This window comes from Lucilia cuprina, chromosome 4 (assembly GCF_022045245.1).
Source record: "Lucilia cuprina isolate Lc7/37 chromosome 4, ASM2204524v1, whole genome shotgun sequence".
Taxonomy (NCBI): domain Eukaryota; kingdom Metazoa; phylum Arthropoda; class Insecta; order Diptera; family Calliphoridae; genus Lucilia; species Lucilia cuprina.
The window spans coordinates 88,033,980-88,054,803 of NC_060952.1; the positions used below are offsets into that span (position 1 = coordinate 88,033,980).

General features: G+C 31.4%; 2 protein-coding genes across 2 annotated transcripts; one reads left to right on the forward strand and one right to left on the reverse strand.

Moving 5' to 3' along the window:
* The first annotated feature begins 6,663 nt into the window (after nucleotides 1-6,663).
* LOC111684669 (UDP-glycosyltransferase UGT4-like) lies at nucleotides 6,664-8,314 on the forward strand. Its single transcript, XM_023446888.2, has 2 exons — nucleotides 6,664-6,917; nucleotides 6,991-8,314. The coding sequence occupies exons 1-2, from the start codon at nucleotides 6,671-6,673 to the stop codon at nucleotides 8,301-8,303; spliced, it is 1,560 nt and encodes a 519-aa protein (XP_023302656.2). The 5' UTR covers nucleotides 6,664-6,670; the 3' UTR covers nucleotides 8,304-8,314.
* Nucleotides 8,315-18,751: 10,437 nt separating this feature from the next.
* Nucleotides 18,752-20,420, reverse strand: LOC111676919 (UDP-glucosyltransferase 2-like). The gene is made up of 2 exons (XM_023437928.2): nucleotides 20,151-20,420; nucleotides 18,752-20,085 (listed from the first exon to the last, which is right to left on the reverse strand). Exons 1-2 carry the CDS (start codon nucleotides 20,407-20,409, stop codon nucleotides 18,767-18,769), a joined length of 1,578 nt encoding a protein of 525 aa, XP_023293696.2. The 5' UTR covers nucleotides 20,410-20,420; the 3' UTR covers nucleotides 18,752-18,766.
* Between the last annotated feature and the right edge of the window lie 404 nt (nucleotides 20,421-20,824).

Consider the following 20,824-nt stretch of genomic DNA (forward strand, 5'->3'; position numbering starts at 1 on the left):
CTATCTATCTATCTATCTATCTATCTATCTATCTATCTATCTATCTATCTATCCTATCCTATCTAATCTGAATTTGAGACCCTTCATAAAATAATTTCATTCATTCCACTGTACACTCTACAATGTACAGCCTCAGTGTTGAAAGTTTACATTAAAATATTTCTTATAGACTTTCATTATAACAATTTCGATTAAATGTCAACTAATCAGATTTTATAACACTTGCCACTTGAACCTATATATTTTAAAGGGGAGGGGTGGTTGTTTTGTTTTAAGTTCCTTAGAAACATTAAATAGTCAGAGCAGCTTTGTTTTTAAGTTCCATGCAGAAAAACGTAATTAGACCACCATTACCATGGACATATTTGTATAGCAACCAAACGAGTGTTTATCAAATATCTTGCTGGATATTTTTTTTTCATTTTTTGAAAAAGTAAATTGAAATTTATGAAATTCAGCTATAGATTTTCTTATTATAATATAAGGGAAAGTTACCTTTAAAATGTTTGTAAACTTAATAGGCAGTAAATAGCACTCAGAAAAAATACATTTTTATCAATATTTTGTATCTATTTTTTCATCAGGGATAACTTCATTTTAATTACTTTATTATACTGCTTGCTGTGTTGCTTAAATGTTTTCTATATTTATTTATGGACTTTGAGAGCAAAATAAAACCATCAGGTAAATCTAAGTAAAACCAAAACTTACATTCGTTTATTGAAATAACATTCTAACAGCAATATTACTTTTTACATCTATAAACATACATACATACATACATACATACATACATACATACATACATACATATATACTACATAAATTATGTATGTATGTACACAAGTGTATGTGACAGTATTAACAGTGGAACGTTTAAAATGTTGTTGAGTGGGATATTTTTTTTTTTTTTGTGTTACCACATCCGTGGACAAGTAATCAAAGTTTATAAATGTTAATTAAATAAAATGATTTTACATTCTACAACAAAGTAAATTTAAGCAAAAAATCTAATAAAAAAAAACTTTTTAATTAAAAATCGAAAAGCTTAAAACAAACATTTGCATTACTTTTGATAATGTATTAATGTGGCAAAACAAGAATTCCATAATGAGTGGAAAAGTCAATGAGGCGCATAAATAATGATGTACATAGCTAAGTATGTAGTGTACAAACGCTAGAGAAAAGTGCGTATATAAGAGTGAAAAAAAATTAAAGAGAAAAATATTCAAAATATTTGTTGGTATTTTAATGACATTAAGGAATTTATTCCAAGGATAAGGGACAACTGATAAGGTGTTTTATGAATAAATTCCAAAAAGAAATAACATAAATTGAAGAAAAGAATTTGAAGTGATTTTCTTCGGTACACAAAAACGTAGTTTAATTAATGTAAATGACTTATTTTTAAAAAAATGTTTATTGGCAATTGAATTTTGTTTGGTCACAATATTTAATTTGTAGTTCTTAGGTAAAACAGTTATTAAATTTTAATATATATTTTTTTAAGTTTTTTTAAGAGCTAGTACAAACAAGCAGAAGTTTTATATTCAACTTTGCAGAATCAGCCATACCTTTACATAAAAAAATATTTTTTACAGAAATAAAATTATTTTTATACTCACCATCAAAAAAGACGGGTCAAATTGTTTTTGTTATTCCGTTTGTAATACATTGATATATTATTCATAGACCCACAAAGACATATGTACATATATATTATGTGTCCGTCTGTTTGTTGAAAATTTGATAGAGTTAGTACTGAATGGGCTAGAGAGTTTACTTTCTCCTCACTTTTATATTTTGTATAAAAAATTTTCGGTTTTTGGGAGGGGGACAATTTCCCTTTGCGCCTCTGCACTACCCCTATACAAAGTTACCTTCAGAAAAGGGAAAATATTAAAATACGGGGTTTTCTTATATAAAACACAATATAGCGCTGAAATTCGATATAAACAAGTTTTATTTTTATACACAGTGAAAAGATATGATTGTGGTAACCATATTGTTACCATAGCATAATTATTATGATCATTATTTGTATAATAAGTTATCATATTATGATTACATTTACTTCTAAAAGTTCATAATAATGCGATTTTATTAATCATAATATGACCCAATGGGTCACAAAAGAATCATATTGTGGTTGCTAGTAAGCATATTATAGTTTCATGTTATCATATTCTGATTTTAAATAATCATATTATTGTTTTATATAGCACATACTTTTAACAAAACATGTTGTGATTAAAACTAACCATAATTTGGTTTTAAGTAGACATATTATAGTTTCAAGTTACCATATGGTTTTGAGTAATTTCTTAATGATTTTAACAAAACATATTATAGTTTCAAGTAAAAATATTATGGTTACAATCAATTTAATCGTATTATAGTTTCAATAGTTTTATGTTAAAATTATCACATTATAGTTTCAAGTCATTATTTAAGTAACCATATTTTGGTTTCAAGTAATCATATTATAGTTTCATTTAACCATTGTATTGTTTCAAATAATCTTTTTATTTGTTTCAACTATAGAACATTACATTAAAATTGGTATAAAGAAGCGATTTGCTTATTTGTTGCTAATTCAAATTTAAATATAAATCATATTTCATTACCGTAACTAATTTTAGGGTAACATAGGATCGGTTACGCCCAACTGTAAATTCTTATTTGCAAATAATAAAAAAATCTCTATATATCATATTTTCTGCGTATCTGATATGAATGAGTTTGTATGAGTACTTAAAGCAAGGGAAGCGGATGTGAATGATGAACGCAATACTCACTGTCCAAAGACCAGTTTTAATTAAAATGCATTCTTGTGGCAAAAAATTGCTTATATACAGACATAATTATACACAAACAGAATCACCAAGAAACACAAAACTTGAACTTATATATATAAAATGTAATTTTTTTTTAGCAGAAATTTAAGTTAAATTTAAGAATGTTAAAGAATATATGAAATTTTGTGGAGCTAAATATCTGAAGTTACATTTAAAGTATTAAAGGTTAGCCAAAGATTTTTAAAAAATTTCAATTAAATTTACATATATACAAACATACTCATATAAATAAAGTAAATATATAACTATTAGAAATAAGTATTTACATACTTATGTGCATACATATGTATGTATGAATATTAAAATTAGAATGTTTATTAATGAAAAGTATTTAATTTGTAACCGTAACTGTGGTTTTTCCCTCTATTATACATACACATACATACATACTTTAATATATTAATATTCAAAATGTTTAAATATTAATTTGTTGGTTTTTATTGCATAAACCACATTCTTTTAAATAGTGTATTATTTGCATTCATATCTATGATTGAGTGGTTTATTTCGAGTACGCATTATAAATTTCATTTTCAATAATATTAACTAATTGTTGATGATGATGCTTGTTTAACAGTTTAACCACAAACATATTTAAACGTGTATTTCATATCACGGAAACTTTTCAATTTTTATACCGTTTATTTGTTACGTTATAGAGGATTTTACTTGTTTATATACATATGTATAGTTATATGTGTGTGTGTGTGGTCATTATTTTAATGCTATAATTGTAAATAATGAATAGAAATGTTATAAAAAGAATGTATGATCTTTTAAATCATTTAAATACTTTATCGTATAAACTAATAAAAAACTGTCTATGAAAAAAAAACAAGTAACAGTTCTATATTTGGCTGTGTGGAATCTTAAATACCCTCCACAGCTCGACAAAGAGTCAATGCATACGAAAAAGACAGTAATATCCACTAATAGTTAATCACCTGGATGATCTTAATTCATATGTTTTGGGTCATTCGTCATGAATGTACCCTTTGTAATCGAGAATGAAGACAGTGGTCGATTTAGTTTTCTTATTGTAAGCGGGAGCGGAGACAGTCGTCTCTTTACTGTCCTCAAGTTACCTAGAGATTATACTCTTAAAAGTTGTTTTTTGTTGTAATTCCGAAAGTAGTTATTTTAACCATCTTTTGGAGAAATGGTTATTACTTTCTATTAATATGCCACCATATGGTTGACTCAAATTTATATCTTTCGGGCAAATCACCACAGAGTAGACACTTGAAATTTTTAAATTTTAATTCCATTAATATCTTACCACCTGGCTGACTCCAATTCGTATATTTTTGGTCTTTCGTCACAAATAAACTCTTTGTAATCGAGAATAAAGACAGTCATCACTTTAGTGTCCCCTTTGTAAGCAAGAGCGGAGGCAATCGTCTCTTTACTGTCTCTTTGTAGGGTGTAGAGTGACGAATGACTTCCTCGCATAACAAGCCCATGTTAAAACGGTCGGTCACCTGGGTAGTCAGGTGGCTAGGGGCCACCACAAGTGGTAGGTTAAGTGGTCAGTTCGGGACTTTTCCGTCGAACTGCTGGGACTATAGTGAAGACAGTATTATGCATTTGTACTGATGTTTCTAATATCCAAAATATTGGTCCTACACTCACCTCAAAGTATAACAATCGGCTCAGAATCACTTTCTAAGTCGATATAGCTATGTCCGTCTGTCCGTCCGCCCGACCGTCTGTCTGTATGCCCATGTAAGCATTGTGCGCACGATACAGGTCGCAATTTTTAAGATTATTTGATGAAATTCGCCACTTATTATGCTTTTGGTCCAAAGGGTAAAACCGGGATCATAATTACGTTAAATGTTATATTGTTTCAACCAAAAGCGGCAAAACTTAGTTTTATGGAATTTTTTACATCATTACTGAAGAACTGCCTACAAATATTAAATATTAAATAAAATTGTGGATATTTAGGTGAAATTTTTATGGGGGCATTTTAGAGGGTCAAATGAGGCCCTATAATTATAAAGTTCATCAGTGTTATCAAGACTAGTATAGAACTTGGTTTTCAAGCTTTTTGTCGAGATATGAGTATATTTAACATAATTATGAACTTAAAAGCCCTCTTTGGCGGTTTCAGTTCTATGGGGTCTAGGTGAAATAATGAACCGATGTTAACTATTTTCAATAAGCTTCGTCTACAGTACCATAAAAGATTATGTGCAAAATTTCATTGAATTTTCCTCAAAATGCGACCTGTAGTTTGATTACAAGGTTTACAAGCTCTATTCGGGGGTTCAGTTGTATGGGGGCTAGGTGAAATAATGGACCGATGTTAATCATTTTCAATAGACTTCGTCCTTGGGATAGTAGAAGATCATGTACCAAATTTCATTCAATTATCTTCAAAATTGGGGCCTGTAGTTTGATTACAAAGTTTACATGGGCGGACAGACGGACAGACAGACGGACGGACATAGCTAAATCGGCTCAGAAAATGATTCTGAGCCGATTGGTATTCTTTAAGGTGGGTATAGGACTAATATTATTGTGCGTTAAAAACATCAGCACAAACCCAATATACCCTCCCCACTAAAGTGGTGTAGAAGTAAGAAGTTATTGTTGGGCGAGGCCGACCATATAATACTCTACACCTGTACATGAATAAAATATGTTTTAGTTTTCTTGTACCTTGTCTCAGATATACTAAAGCTATATTTACTATTAAATATATAGGTGAAATTTTATGGGGACTTTTTAGAGGGGCTAGGGTCAAATGAGGCCCAATAATTATAAAGTTCAACAGGGTCATCAATACTAGTATAGTCTTTGCAGCTTTTTGTCGAGATACGAGTATATTAAACATAATTATGAACTTAAAAGCCTTCTTTGGCGGTTTCAGTTCTATGGGGCCTAGGTGAAATAATGGAACGATGTTAACTATTTTCAATAAGCTTCGGCTACAGTTTCATAAAAGATCATGTGTCAAATTTCATTGAATTATCTCCAAAATTTCTGCCTGTAGTTTGATCACAATGTTTACAAGCCCTATTTGCGGGTACAGTTGGATGGGGGCTGGATGAAATAATGGACCGATGTTAATCGTTTTCAATAGGGTTCGTCCCTGGGACAATAGAAGATTATGTACCAAATTTCATACAATTATCTTGAAAATTGCGACCTGTAGTTTGATTACAAAGCTTACATGGACGGACAGACAGACAGACAGACAGACAGACAGACGGACGGACGGACATAGCTAAATCAACCCAGAATGATTCTGAGCCGATTGGTATACTTTAAGGTGGGTATAGGACTAATATTATTGTGCGTTACAAACATCATCACAAACACAATATACCCCCCACTAAAGTGGTGTATGGTACAAGAAGAATGAACGTAATCTCAGAGGCAATACTTTTTTCTCAGAAACAAAACTTTTTAAATTAATCTCTATTATACTACTTATTTAACTCCCTCTTTGTAAGCGAGCGTGTGTAAGTACATGGTAATCAATGTCATCTCAAGCATATTTTTTTTGCTGGGAATAAATAGTTTAATAACTAAAATACATTTTTAGTTTTTTTCAATACGATTGTTCTCAAATTTCTTGTCAATTTAAAGAGTATTTATATAATTCACTATCTCTTTATATTTAAAATTCTATTAATAAAGAGTAAATTCTTATCTAACTGCATTAGCACGAAATCTATTGAAAGTATTATCAAAGTTTGTATTTACTCATTACGATAACAATGGAAATAAACAAACAAAATAACTACAAACAATTAGTTATCATTAACAATTGAATGTTTTAAGGCAGCAGAATGCTAAAAATGAAATTAATAATAATTTCCATAGTAATTTGTTATTTACGGGCACCCATAGAAGTAGAAACAACTAAGATATTAGCCATTACAGGACTACAACAACCAAATAAATATGCTGTCCTAATCTCGATACTAAATGGTCTCCATGAAAAAGGTCATCAAATAACAGTAGTTTTAAGAAATAATAAACACGATGAACTACATGAAAATATACGTCAAATATTGATACGGGAAAATGAAGAAATCTATAAAGGTAGGTTAGTTTTGAAAAAAAACGGAAAATTACTAAAATTACTATTAACAAATTGTTGTTAATTTTTTTCCAGAATTTCTAGCTTTTTCTACTAGTATTTTGGATAAAAGTTTCTTTGAAAATCTACAAAGCTTATTTATCAAAGGTGTTTTTGTAACATCGGATATTATTAATAATCCCAGTGTTAAGGAGATTATGCAACATGAACAATTTGATTTGATAATATTTGAAACATTTATGACGGAGGCCCTTTATGGTTTGGGAGAACATTTCAATGCTCCCATGGTGGGTATGTCAAGCTTTGGTACTACATCCGCTTTAGACACTTTGGTGGGTAATATATCTCCCATATCCTTTATACCCACACTCTTTATACAACATTTATTTGAGGTGACATTTATGCATCGCTGTTTAAATGTGGCTTTAAGTGCGGTAGATAAAATGATTTTTGATTTATTATATTTACCGCATCAGCGTAAACTCTATGAAGAACACTTTCCAAATGCTACGCTGACATTTGAACAGGTAAATCGTAACTTTTCTTTGGTGTTAGTAAATCAACATTTTTCTTTAAATTTTCCTCGACCCTATGTTCCCAATATGATAGAAATGGCTGGTATACATATAGAAAGTAAATTGGAGGAATTACCTTTAAATGTTCAACACTTTTTAGATCAATCTCCTGAGGGTGTTATCTATTTTTATTGGGGTGTACAAACCTTTAATCTGGATCTCAATATCTCAGCCTTACTACTTAACATTTTGAAAAATCTTAATTTTAAAGTTATCTTCAATATAGATAATATGCCGCCTCCAGAGCAGCAATATAAACATATTCTTGAGATTTCAAATATCTCCCATCATTGTATATTGGCCCATGCTAATGTTAAATTATCTATAATAACTGGTGATTTATTAAATGTTATAGATGCGGTTTATTTTGCCAAACCCGTTTTGGGCATACCCATTATAGCTCATCAGCACTTTAACATTAATATGGTCATTAAAATGGGTTATGGTTTAGGTTTAAAACTACAACAACTCAATGAAACAATGGTGAAAAATACAATTTTAGAACTTTTAAATAATCCTCTTTATACACAAAAAGTCCAGAAATTATCAAGAGTTTTTCGTGATCAACCTATGACACCTAAAGAGACGGTCTTGTTTTGGATTGAATATGTGTTGAGACATGAGGGTGCCGTACATTTGCGCAATAAAGGAAGATTTTTGAATTTTTGGCAATTTTATAATGTCGATGTTTTATTAGCCTTTACGGGGGCATTTGTTTTAATTGTATTTTGTGTTTGGATTCTAATGAAATGTATGTATTTTATATTGTGTAAAAGTAAAAGTAATTTAAGAATAAAAGTTAAAAGTAATTGAAAATTAATAAAATTTTGAAAAAAACAGATTTTCTATAAAAACCTAACTTTTAAAAAATAACACCTTTACAAGACTTTCATTAAAAACATTCATTTAAAGTCTGTCTGTCTGTCTGTCTGTCTGTCTGTCTGTCTGTCTGTCTGTCTGTCTTTCTGTCTGTCTGACTGTCAGTCAGTCTGTCAGTCTGTTTTTCTGTCTTTCTGTCTGTCTGTCTGTCTGTCTGTCTGTCTGTCTGCTTGTCTGCCTACCTGTCTGTCTGTATGTCTGTCTGTATGTATGTCTGTCTGTCTGTCTGTCTGTCTTTCTGTCTGTCTCTCTGTCTGTCTGTCTGTCTGTCTGTCTGTCTGTCTGTCTGTCTGTCTGTCTGTCTGTCTGTCTGTCTGTCTGCCTGTCTCTCTGTGTGTCTGACTGTCTGTTCTGTATATCTGTCTTCATTTCTTTATGTCTACAAGTCCATATTTTTGTGGAAATCAATTTTATATATCTTAAGGCTCCCAATATTCTTTCAAACATGCTTTCGAGAATTTTTCTTTTTAGAGACAAGTGAAAAGTTATAGTCGGCGAGGCCGATCATATAATACCCTACACCAGCATACGAATAAAATGTGATTTAGTTTTCATAATAAGGCATTTAAATTGAATTGTACCTTGTCCCCACATATACTTAAGCAAATTATAGTTTAATAAAACTGTGGGTGCTTTTTTAGGGGCTAGGATCAAATGAGACCCTATAATTATAAAGTTCATGAGGGTCATTAAGGCTAGTATGGAGCTTCGTCTACGATTTTACAAAATATCATGTGCCAAATTTCATTGAATTATCTCCAAAATTGCAACCTGTAGTTTGAATACAAGGTTTACAAGCCCTATTGTATGGGGGCTAGGTAAAATAATGGACCAATGTTAACCGTTTTCAATTGGCTAAGTCTATGGTAGCACATAAGATCATGTGCCAATTTTCATGGAATTATCTCCAAAATGTTAATCTGTAGTTTGATTAAAAGGTTTACAAGCTTTATTCGGGGGTACAGTTGTATTGGAGCCTGGTGAAATAATGAATCTTTACTATTTCCAATAGGGGTCATCCCTGGGGCAATAGAATATCATGTACCAAATTTCATTGAATTGTCTTCAAAATTGCGACCTGTAGTTTGATTACAAGGTTTACATGGACGGACGGACAGACAGACAGAAAAACAGACGGTCGGACATTGCTAAATGGACTCAGATAATGATACTATCCGATTGGTATACTTTAAGGTGGGTATATGTCCAATATTATTGTGCGTTACAAACATTAGCACAAACCTAATATACTCTCCCCACTAAAGTGGTGTAGGGTATGAAAACAAAATCGATCCATTAATAACAGAGATATATATATTTACAATAAAAACTATAAGTGTCATTATTATAATTTGGGCCTTAGAAGACACCTGGCCTGACTATCGCTGGGACCACTTTATACAATTTTAGTGATCCTATCCACTGTTGCAATAATGTGCTCCAGCACCCACATACATATAGCAAGTACATTCGGCTCTCTTACAGTTTTACATTTAAACATATAAACTGATATCGTTCAACTTACATTTTGTCTCTTAATGTAAGATGTAAGACACTGTTCCGGAAGCCATTTTTGGTGAAAAAGAAGACGGAAATATGTTTCAGTTTTCGGGCTTTAAATGCACATATCCGTTTATGATTTATACTAGAGTTTGAAGTAGCGAAAGGCTGATAGTAAAAAAATTGTTCTCTGAATAATTTTATAAAATAAAGATACATGTATGAGTATACGTTCGAGTGAAGGAATGTGTACAAGGCAGCTCATTTGAGAGCTCATTGCATTTCGCTGGTCATCCTCATCATCATGAATCATCCTCTGTATTGTTCTGCTTCACCACAAACTCTTTTCCAAAATCAATATCTCACAGATCCTGATATATTATGTTTACGCAATTCAAAACTTTCTGGTGTTTGTATAAAACCATCCAAGAAGTTTACATTAATAAGGTGTCATTTAACTTTTGGCTTTGACCAACTTGCTAGAATAGTCGCTTAGTTGCGAGTGCGCATTGTACCTGTTTCGATTAAAATTATATCCTACAAAGGGAGTTCAAATCATTGCCTAAAAGGAACTTTATACAGGATATATATTGTCAATTGTTATCTGCCAGTTTAAAAGAGTACCTAAGAATTATGTCATAGAGTTACTTCACAGAAAACGAATTATATGGAACAGTTTTTGTATATTGCACCAGTGCAAAACTGAGGAAAGCCAACCCACAGTTATCCGGCTACCACCAAAAGGAGGTAATGTTGATTACAACCAAAGGGTTTTAAAACTCAGACCGGAATGGCGCCAGCAAAACTCCCAAAATTTTCTAACCTTCGATATATATGATTCAGCATAGCGGTAGGTACATAATCCTTATACTTCTTACTCTTCTCACATTCAATATAACATTTCTATTTCAGCTCCCAACCTCCAATTTACAAGCAGCTTTATTGGAGGATGGGAACTTTTTTGATGTTATAATTTAACCAATATATTCTGTAGAAGAAAAAAATCAAAAAATTGCCAAAATCAAGCAGGCAAGTCAAGTTAATTCCTTCATTATTTAAACCCATACATGTTCAATACATGCATGCATAACTACAACAATTTTATAATTTTTTCTATCTTCTTATCGTATTTAATATATTCCCTTTTGTGGACTATGATTCGCCGCCCACATTTACACTCAATTGATCAATTATGATTACACACACAAACACAAGATTTAATCAAAACTGAAAAAAATGAAATTTAGGGACAACCAAAAAATTGCTATCAAAAAAGGGCAAATTAAAAAGGTTGGCTAAAATAGAAAACACACTGATATACAAACATATATACCAAATAGTATACACACAAAGAAAGAAAATTAAGATCCTATAATTGAAACAATATTTTAATGACGGCATTGAATTGAAATGTTTTAAGTTAATTTTTATTTATTTTTTACATGTGAGGGCGTTTCTGAGTTTCAAATTATTGTTGACATTTATATTAAATTAGAATTTACTTTATTTTTTATTTAACATATTTCAATTCAATTATAGTATATTACTTATTTCTAAAGACAAATTTTCTTATTAAATTATTATTAATAAATGCTTAAACCGGTTTCCATTCCATACATTAATCCTGCCGGTAATTGCAAAATTTATGTAAAAAAAGCATTGTATTAAATACATGAATGTGTGTCAGTCTAAATTTTATACTGCAAGTCATAAGGAAATTATGGTCCATAAATATAAAAAACTATATAATTATATTTAAGCCAAGTATTTCTCACACTTTTTGGCCAAAAGTTTACAGGACAAGTGAAAAATTTCTAACAACGATCCTTTTTAACTACACGTTTTTATGTTTCTATAAATTCAGCTGTTAAACCAGACAAGCGTTTATATTTGTTTCTTTTATTTATATTAAAGTTGTAAAGTGTCATCGTCATCAAAATAAATGCCACGAAAATGGTAACCACATACTCGCACACATATAATAAAAACCAAACGACCAAAAGAGACAAAATTAAATGAAATCATGACAATGACCCAATAAAATGAATGGCTAAGCAGTTATGAGCTTTTCGTTTTTTTTATTAACATAAAACAAAAGATCATAGATTTTGTTTTCATTAAAGAACAACAATAACGTATGTTAATTAGAAAAAGTTTTACTTTCAAAATCAGGAATTAAACCGTATTACCGGACTGTTTAGATCTGAACAACAGTTCAACAGAATTAAACCTAAACCAGAACTGAACTAGAACTGAACTAGAACTGAACTAGAACTGAACTAGAACTGAACTAGAACTGAACTAGAACTGAACTAGAACTGAACTAGAACTGAACTAGAACTGAACTAGAACTGAACTAGAACTGAACTAGAACTGAACTAGAACTGAACTAGAACTGAACTAGAACTGAACTAGAACTGAACTAGAACTGAACTAGAACTGAACTAGAACTGAACTAGAACTGAACTAGAACTGAACTAGAACTGAACTAGAACTGAACTAGAACTGAACTAGAACTGAACTAGAACTGAACTAGAACTGAACTAGAACTGAACTAGAACTGAACTAGAACTGAACTAGAACTGAACCAGAACTGAACTAGAACTGAACTAGAACTGAACTAGAACTGAACTAGAACTGAACTAGAACTGAACTAGAACTGAACTAGAACTGAACTAGAACTGAACTAGAACTGAACTAGAACTGAACTAGAACTGAACTAGAACTGAACTAGAACTGAACTAGAACTGAACTAGAACTGAACTAGAACTGAACTAGAACTGAACTAGAACTGAACTTGAACTGAACTTGAACTGAACTAGAACTGAACTAGAACTGAACTAGAACTGAACTAGAACTGAACTAGAACTGAACTAGAACTGAACTTGAACTGAACTACAATTGAACTAGTACTAACCTATAACCGTTTTGAATAATGATCAAAAGTTGGATATTGTTTATTTTTAAAAATTAACTTAGGTCAAAGTGTGCAACTTTTGGATCAAAACTAGTCAAAATATTTAAAAAATAAAACAATTCTATGCTAATATACGGTTTACGATACCACATGATTTATATTACATGTTTTGATGTTAAAATTTAACTTTCCAACACGAATATTAACAAACATGGCGAGAAAAAAAATTTATGTATGTAATTTTATTTTTTTCTGCTAACTATTTTGTACATTTTATTATCATGTTTTAGTTTTATATTTATTTGTATGTAAATACTTATATCTGTATGTGTGGTAGTAAAACTATGTTTTATGTATACATACGCAAGTATGAGAGTGTGCTTGGATCTGGGTTGCATGCCTCATAAAAGCCTAATTAATTAAAATCATTTTTCGGTTGGTATTTTACTATCAAAAACAACATAGAGTGTGGCCAAATAGTTTGAGGTTTTGCTACTGCCCATGTTGACTCATTAGATTTCCCTAATTTAACAAACAATAGATAAAAGCAGACACAGCAACAATGAGGAGGAGAAAATAACTTAAACAATAAAAGCCTGGGTATAATACAAATTGACTATATTTATTGAGGATTTTTAGTTTCCAAAAATTTCTAATATGATTAAAAGGTTAGATAGTTTTTTAAGAGTTTCTAGATATTTAATGCTGTCATTAGTAAATTTTATCTACTCAATTTGTTACATAAGTATGTTGCTTTGCATTAATAAATAGTTTATGGAGAAAAGTTAGTTAAAGGCCGTAAAAATGCTAAAATTATTTTATTTGATTTTTATGGCATTTCATATAAAATTTCTAATTATTTTCCTAGGCATACAATACATTTGTGCAAATCAAATTTTATAGATTTTTGTAATTAAGTAAATGTTTGTAGTTCTTTTCTTATCAACAGGTTTTGATTTTACGAAATTAAAATAAAGTGATGGGTTTTTTTTTGGGTAGGATTAATCCTTTAAAGCAAAGATGACATTTGATGGGTGTAAATTTTTATATATTTTGAAAAACACAATTTTCTTTAATATTGAAGAATTTGTACATCTTTCAGAAGCAATTACAATTTATAATGAAAAATAGTTTTTTATAAGCAAAATCATAAAGGATTGAATATTCTTAAAAAAAAATCTATTTTTTAGTAGAATCTACTAAATAAAAAAAGTTCCAGTTTAGTTCTAGTTCAGTTCTAGTACAGTTCTAGTTCTAGTTCAGTTCTAGTTCAGTTCTAGTTCAGTTCTAGTTCAGTTCTAGTTCAGTTCTAGTTCAGTTCTAGTTCAGTTCTAGTTCAGTTCTAGTTCAGTTCTAGTTTAGTTCTAGTTCAGTTCTAGTTCAGTTCTAGTTCAGTTCTAGTTCAGTTCTAGTTCAGTTCTAGTTCAGTTCGAGTTCAGTTCTAGTTCAGTTTTAGTTCAGTTCTAGTAAACATCGAGTAAAATGATAATAAAGTATGAAAAGATTATTGATATTATCGAACAATTGTTTCTGATGTCAGAAAAATCAAATTACTAAAATTAAGTTTTATCTATAACATGATATTTCTGTTAAAATTATTTTCTCCTCCACTTTGTTGTACTTTAATTAACTTTCCCAAATTGTAATCAAATGGTTTTTTCTTTTTGTTTTTCATAAAATGGCAATACTGTCTAAACAAATACATCACTATTACTTCAATAATATTGAAGCTAAAACTATCTAACATCATCGTTGTTGTCATCATCATAAACATCATTGAATGTTTGTATATGGACCATATGGTAAATAGCCAATGGTTGTGATATCGTATGTTTTATATAATTTATACATATTTATATACACACATAAATATATTGACCATATATACATATGTATATATGTATATTAATGTTACATGTAAACTAAATACAACCGTAGTTTATTTTATTATTCAAAAGACTGTGTAAATATTTTGCTGATTTAGCTAAATATATCCTTAGTTATTTATGTGTGAGTATGTATATACAATAAACAGTCTACATGTATGTGTATATAAATTTTAGCTAATATTACTATAGTAGTAACAGCAATAAAAAGGCCCTAAGCCATTACATAGTAATACATTCACATTTCACACAAACATGTAGCAAACAAAAACGAGAAAAACAATAAAATTTATGAAACAAACTGTAAAAGACAAAAATGTCAACTAATTAAAACCGAGATAACAATTAAAAATACAACAAATTATAGGAATATATTTGGTGGTGACGATTTTTAGGGATATTTTGTTGAAAAATACATACTAATACAAATAGCAATCTTAGCAATTTACTCTATTCGACGGCAAGTCATTACACAACAGTATCGTGTTTTATATACTTAATAGAAAGTTTGAATAGTACCAGGCTATAAACAAAAAGTGCTTAAAAGTGCTACTTTTGTAAAAAGTCTTCACTTTTCTCTATTCCTTTTTTACCACCTTGATCATTAAATGTGTAACACCAAGAAATATATATCTAAGTACATATACTCTGGGTCCTTAACAAATTTTGAGTCTATCTGGCTATGTCCGTCCGTTATTTACGTTATTTCCGGAATAACATCACTTTTAAGATATTTGGATCTAACTTCGACGAATGGCTGGCAGTGGCAAAAAAAGTGCTCCTCAGTTTCACTGTCCTCTTCACATGCTCTACATTCGTCTGAAACCGGACAAGCAATTTCGCATAGATATACTCGTAATACTGTGTGTCCACTCAGAATGTGTACCATCAGACTAGCTCATTTTGAGAAGTTTTTTTGTCTTGCTCTCATCAGGGTCACCCCATAGGATCCTCGTGGTTCTACCCTCTGTTTCATTATTCCAATAGGCCTTATGGGATTCTCTCACCCATATTTTTAGTTCAACTTTTGTTACGTCGAATGCTTTTCCGTTTTTCAGGCTCCTTTCCCTTTAAAGCTATTGCATTCGCCATTTTATTGCCAACTACTCCCGAGTGGGCTAGTACCCATATGAAGTAAACCTTACCTCAGGGAGAGTATTCAGTTAAAGCTTTCTTAAAATCCAAAAAATAACATTAATTGCCACTTCAAAAGAAGCACTAAGAGATTTTTTTTACCTTTTGTGGAAGTAATGTTTATTGATTTCCAAAGATGCGAAAAGAATCAATTTCTTTTAATACCCTACACCACTTAAGTGGGGAAAGTATATTGGGTTTTTGCTGATGTTTGTAACGCACAATAATATTTGTCCTATTCCCACCTTTAAGTATACCAATCGGCTCAGAATCATTTTCTGAGTCGATTTAGGTATGTCCGTCTGTCTGTATGTCTGTCCTCCCCCCCGGGGGCATGTTACCTTGGCGAAGACCTCCGCCTTGGTGTTATTGCAATCCCGGGGTATAAAGAGGGCCCAATACCTCCAGTCTGACCGGGACTGAAAAATTGGTTGTCTCAGTCTACTGCATAGATTGCCAGAGGTCTGACCAGAGCACCGCATAATCTGGTACTACGGGTGGCCAGTTGCCCGCAGGACTATGTCCTGGCTGGTCTGTTGGTTGAGGTTCCTTCGGGATCCACGTAGTGGCTGTTGGTTGAACCCAAATTCGCGGGAAGAGAATAAGTGGCGGTTAAAAGACTGATGCATGATAATAGTCAATATTTCGGGATAAGGTTCGGTGCTGTTGCCGAAAATCAACAGATACCCCATAGAGGAGTGACTGTGGGACTAAGCGTTGGAAATGAGTTGGTGTCAGTTGTATAAAATATAGAATGAATGTAGAGGTATACGGGCCTTACCCCACCCGTATACCTAAATGAGTGTGTCGTATGTTTTTCTCTATGAATGTGTCGAATAAATGAGATGTGTGCTGGGTTGAATGATGATGGATGAAAGATATCATATACATATATATGTGAGTAAGAACGATGTCTACGGCTTATTGATGGATCGTGCTTCGGTCCACCGGTTACGTCTCTAGGTGCTGTTGCCGAATCAACAGAGCCACAGTAGTGTGGTTGTTTTACAACGTGACTACTTTGGCAAGAGATTAGATAGCTCGAGTACTCCAGCAAAGTACTTGCGCATGGTACCGGTCATAGCCAATGTGCAAAAATTGCCACCTGCGTCTTCATTGAAGACAAAGGGGCGATGGTAGACCGTTCTCAAGTCTACCCTGTGGATGAAAAAGACAACCGTGAGATAAGGCCGACACGGCAGGTGCTCACGTTAAAACTATCGACAGTCTGTCTGTATGTCTGTCCATCCATGTTAATCTTGTAATCAAACTGCAGGTCGCAATTTTGAAGATAATTCAATGAATTTTGGTACATGATCTTTCATTGACCCAGGGACAAAGCCTATTGAAAATGATTAGTATCGGTTCATTATTTCACCAAGCCCCCATACAACTGAACCCCCCAATAGAACTTGTAAACATTGTAATCAAAATACAGTTCTCAATTTTGAAGAAAATGCAATGAAATTTGGCACATGATCTTCTGAAGTATCGTAGACGAAGCCTGTTGAAAATTGTAAAGATCAGTCCACAATTTCAAACTATACAAACCAATTTTTATATTAGCCTTGATGACTCTCAAGGACTTTATAATCATAGTTCCTCATTTGACCCTATCCCCTATAAAAAGCCCCCTTTAAATTTTAACTTAAATATCCACAGTTTTATTAAACAATAAAAGGCTTAAGTATATCTGAGGCAAAGTACAATTCAACGTATATGCTTTATTATGAAAAACTAAATCACATTTTATTCGTGTAGGGTATTATATGGTCTGCATCGCACAGTGGTATAGGAAAAAAAAAAGAGGGAAATAATTCGGTAACTTCTAAACGGTTAATCCGATTTTAATGAAATTTGGTATGCACAAAGAGGAGGTGTTGACGAGTTTAGGTTTTGAATTTGGACCTTATAGGCCAACCAGGGGCCCGGCGGGGGGTCCTCAAATTAGGACACCACGGCTATGTAAAATTTTTAAAACGATCCTATTTCTTCATTTGAGTTCCGATTTAAAAAAAATTCGTATATAGAATCTCCTCATCGAGCACTATAAAAAATGCTTTTCAAAAAGTATAAATTCTATATACATCTTCTTAGAAACTTTTTAGATAACTTAAAAAGAAAAAGATACTTTTTTCCCAAAAAAAATGGCAAAAAATCGTCTTTTTGTAATTTTTTAAATTAAAATGCCTATAACTTTGGACTCAGTCATGATTTTTACATAATTCTTTCACTGCTTGATATATAAACTTGTTGTTAAGCGAATAAAAAAAGAAATGGAGAAAATCGGGAATATTTGGACCCGCTATTATCAAAAAACTAAAGTAAGAACGGTAAAAATTTTAAAATTTTAATTTTCAAATGCGAATATCTCCTAAACTATAAGAGATAATTTACTGCTATGACGACATTTTTTATAGTGCTCGATGAGGAGATTCTATATACGAAATTTTTTTTAAATCGGAACTCAAATGAAGAAATAGGATCGTTTTAAAAATTTTACATAGCCGAGGTGTCCTAATTTGAGGACCCCCCGCCGGGCCCCTGGTTGGCCTATAAGGTCCAAATTCAAAACCTAAACTCGTAAACACCTCCTCTTTGTGCATACCAAATTTCATTAAAATCGGATTAACCGTTTAGAAGTTACCGAATTATTTCCCTCTTTTTTTTTTTCCTATACCACTGTGCATCGCCCAACAATAACTTCTTACTTGTTATACACTTAGTATTGTTATATGTAGGGTACAGTGATAGACTATAAATATACATATGTGTGTACATACATACATATTTAATTAAGAATAACAGCAAAGTTATTTTAGTTTTATTTTTTAGTAGATTCTCAGAAGTTTAGTTTATTAAAAAAATGTTGAAAAATCATCATAGCAAACATACAAAGATATTAAATTAAATTATTTCTTTTTTGATGTACATATGTATATAAATAAAAATGTTTATATTCAATTTATTTTAACTTTATTTTGTAAATTCTGCTTACTTCTATGTAACAACAAATATATAGATTTCGTTATAAACCATATAATAAATACTAATATAGCAAATACTATTAGATATGCTATAAAAACATCAATATTATGAAATTGCCAAAAATTCAAAAAACGTCCCTTGACACGCAATTGTTTAGCACCCTTGTGTCTCAGGACATATTCTAGCCAATAAATAGACTTATCTAGCGGTTTAATAGGTTGATCATGGAAAACATTCGATAATTCTTTAATTTTGTTGGCATAACGAGAATTATTTAAAAGTTCAAAAATAGTTTGTTTTAATTTCAACTCATTAAGTTGTTTAAGGATTAAACCGAGACCATAACCTGTTTTGATGGCCATATTAATATTTACATGTTGATCGGCAAACATGGGTAGACCCAAAATGGGTTTGGCATAATAAACAGCCTCTATAATGCTAAGCAATTCACCATTTGTTACGAAGAGCTTAATATAAGGATGAGCCAAAAGTGAATAGTGGGACACATTACGGACATGTAAGATATTGTCAAATTTCTGAAATTCTATGGACATATAGTGCATGTTCCAAACGATATTATAATTTAAATCCTTTAATGTTTTTAAAACAATCAACGAGTTATTGGGATTTGCATTAAATAAATCCTCACTAACACCTAGATAAAAATATATAATTCCTTGAGAAGAATTATCTAAAAATTGCTGAATATTAAAGGGCAATTGTTGCAATTCTTCCTTTATATGCAAACCAGCCACCTCGATCATATTGGGTACATAGGGACGAGCAAAACTTAAAGAAAAATGTTGATTTAGTAAAACTAAAGCAAAATTACGACAAGCCTGATCAAAAGTAAGAGTTGCATTGGGAAATAGATCTTTATAAATTGTACGCTGCAGCGGTTTCTGTAAAAGTTCATAAGTCATTACATCAACTGCATATAAGGCAACATTTAAACAACGCTGCCAAAATGTCACCTCAAAAGTATGCTGTATAAATAATGACGGTATAAACGATAAAGGTGAGACATTGCCCACCATTGTGTCCAAGGAGGTTAGAGATCCAAAATTAGAAACACCCACCAAGGAAGCATTAAAATATTCTCCCAAACCATATAAAGCCTCAGTCATAAACGTATCCAGCATTATCATATCAAATTTTTCATTTTTCATAATATCTCGAAACTGTGTATTATTAAAAATATTTACTACTGTTTGGGCTCCCTTGCCAAAAATATTCTGTAATTTGTGGTAAAAACTTTGATCTAAATTTTCGCAAGAAAATTTAAAAAAATCTGCAAAGCAAGAAAAGTCATTAGAAAAATCTTTTCTTTCAGTTTCTTAAACTTAAAAAACTAACCTTTCGTTATTTCCTCCCGATCTTCTATAACTATTTTACGTATATGAGCAGACACATCTAGTTGATTGTTACATCTTATTATAAGCGTTATATCATGACCTCTTTCATGTAGAGCATTCACCAGAGATGTTGTCACGGTATATTTGGCCGGTTGTGGTAAAGCAAAAATTCCCAGAATTTTTGATGCTTCCAGTTGTTTAGGAGTTTGCCATAGATATAAAAAAATTAATACATTTATAATTAAATTAAATTTAAACATTCTATAGTCTTTAATCGCTAAAACGATAATGAATGCTTTCTCTAAGTTATTTTGTTTATTTACCATTGATTGTCGTTAAGAGTTATAGTTTAATATTTGATAATTTCAGCTTATTATCAATGAAATGCATTGCGATAAGATATTACTCTTAATAAATACATTTTGTTTATTAAAGAGAACTGATAAATTTAAAACATATGATAGTATAAGTTTGTAGGTGTGTGTGTGTGTGTGTAGAATCACAACCCAGCAGTTCGGCAAAGAGTCAATGCATACGAAAAAGACAGTTATTTCCATTAATAGTTAACCACCTGGATGATCGTAATTCGTATGCTTCGGGTCATTCGTCAAGAATGTACCCTTTGTAATCGAGAATGAAGACAGTCGTCACTTTAGTGTCCTCTTTTTAAACGGA

Coding starts and splice junctions, on each gene's coding strand:
- LOC111676919 (XM_023437928.2), bottom strand. CDS start 20,409: ATGTTTAAATTTAATTTAATTATAAATGTATTAATTTTTTTATATCTA. Junction 20,086..20,150: donor TCGGGAGGAAATAACGAAAG/GTTAGTTTTTTA, acceptor CTTGCTTTGCAG/ATTTTTTTAAATTTTCTTGC.
- LOC111684669 (XM_023446888.2), top strand. CDS start 6,671: ATGAAATTAATAATAATTTCCATAGTAATTTGTTATTTACGGGCACCC. Junction 6,918..6,990: donor AAATGAAGAAATCTATAAAG/GTAGGTTAGTTT, acceptor ATTTTTTTCCAG/AATTTCTAGCTTTTTCTACT.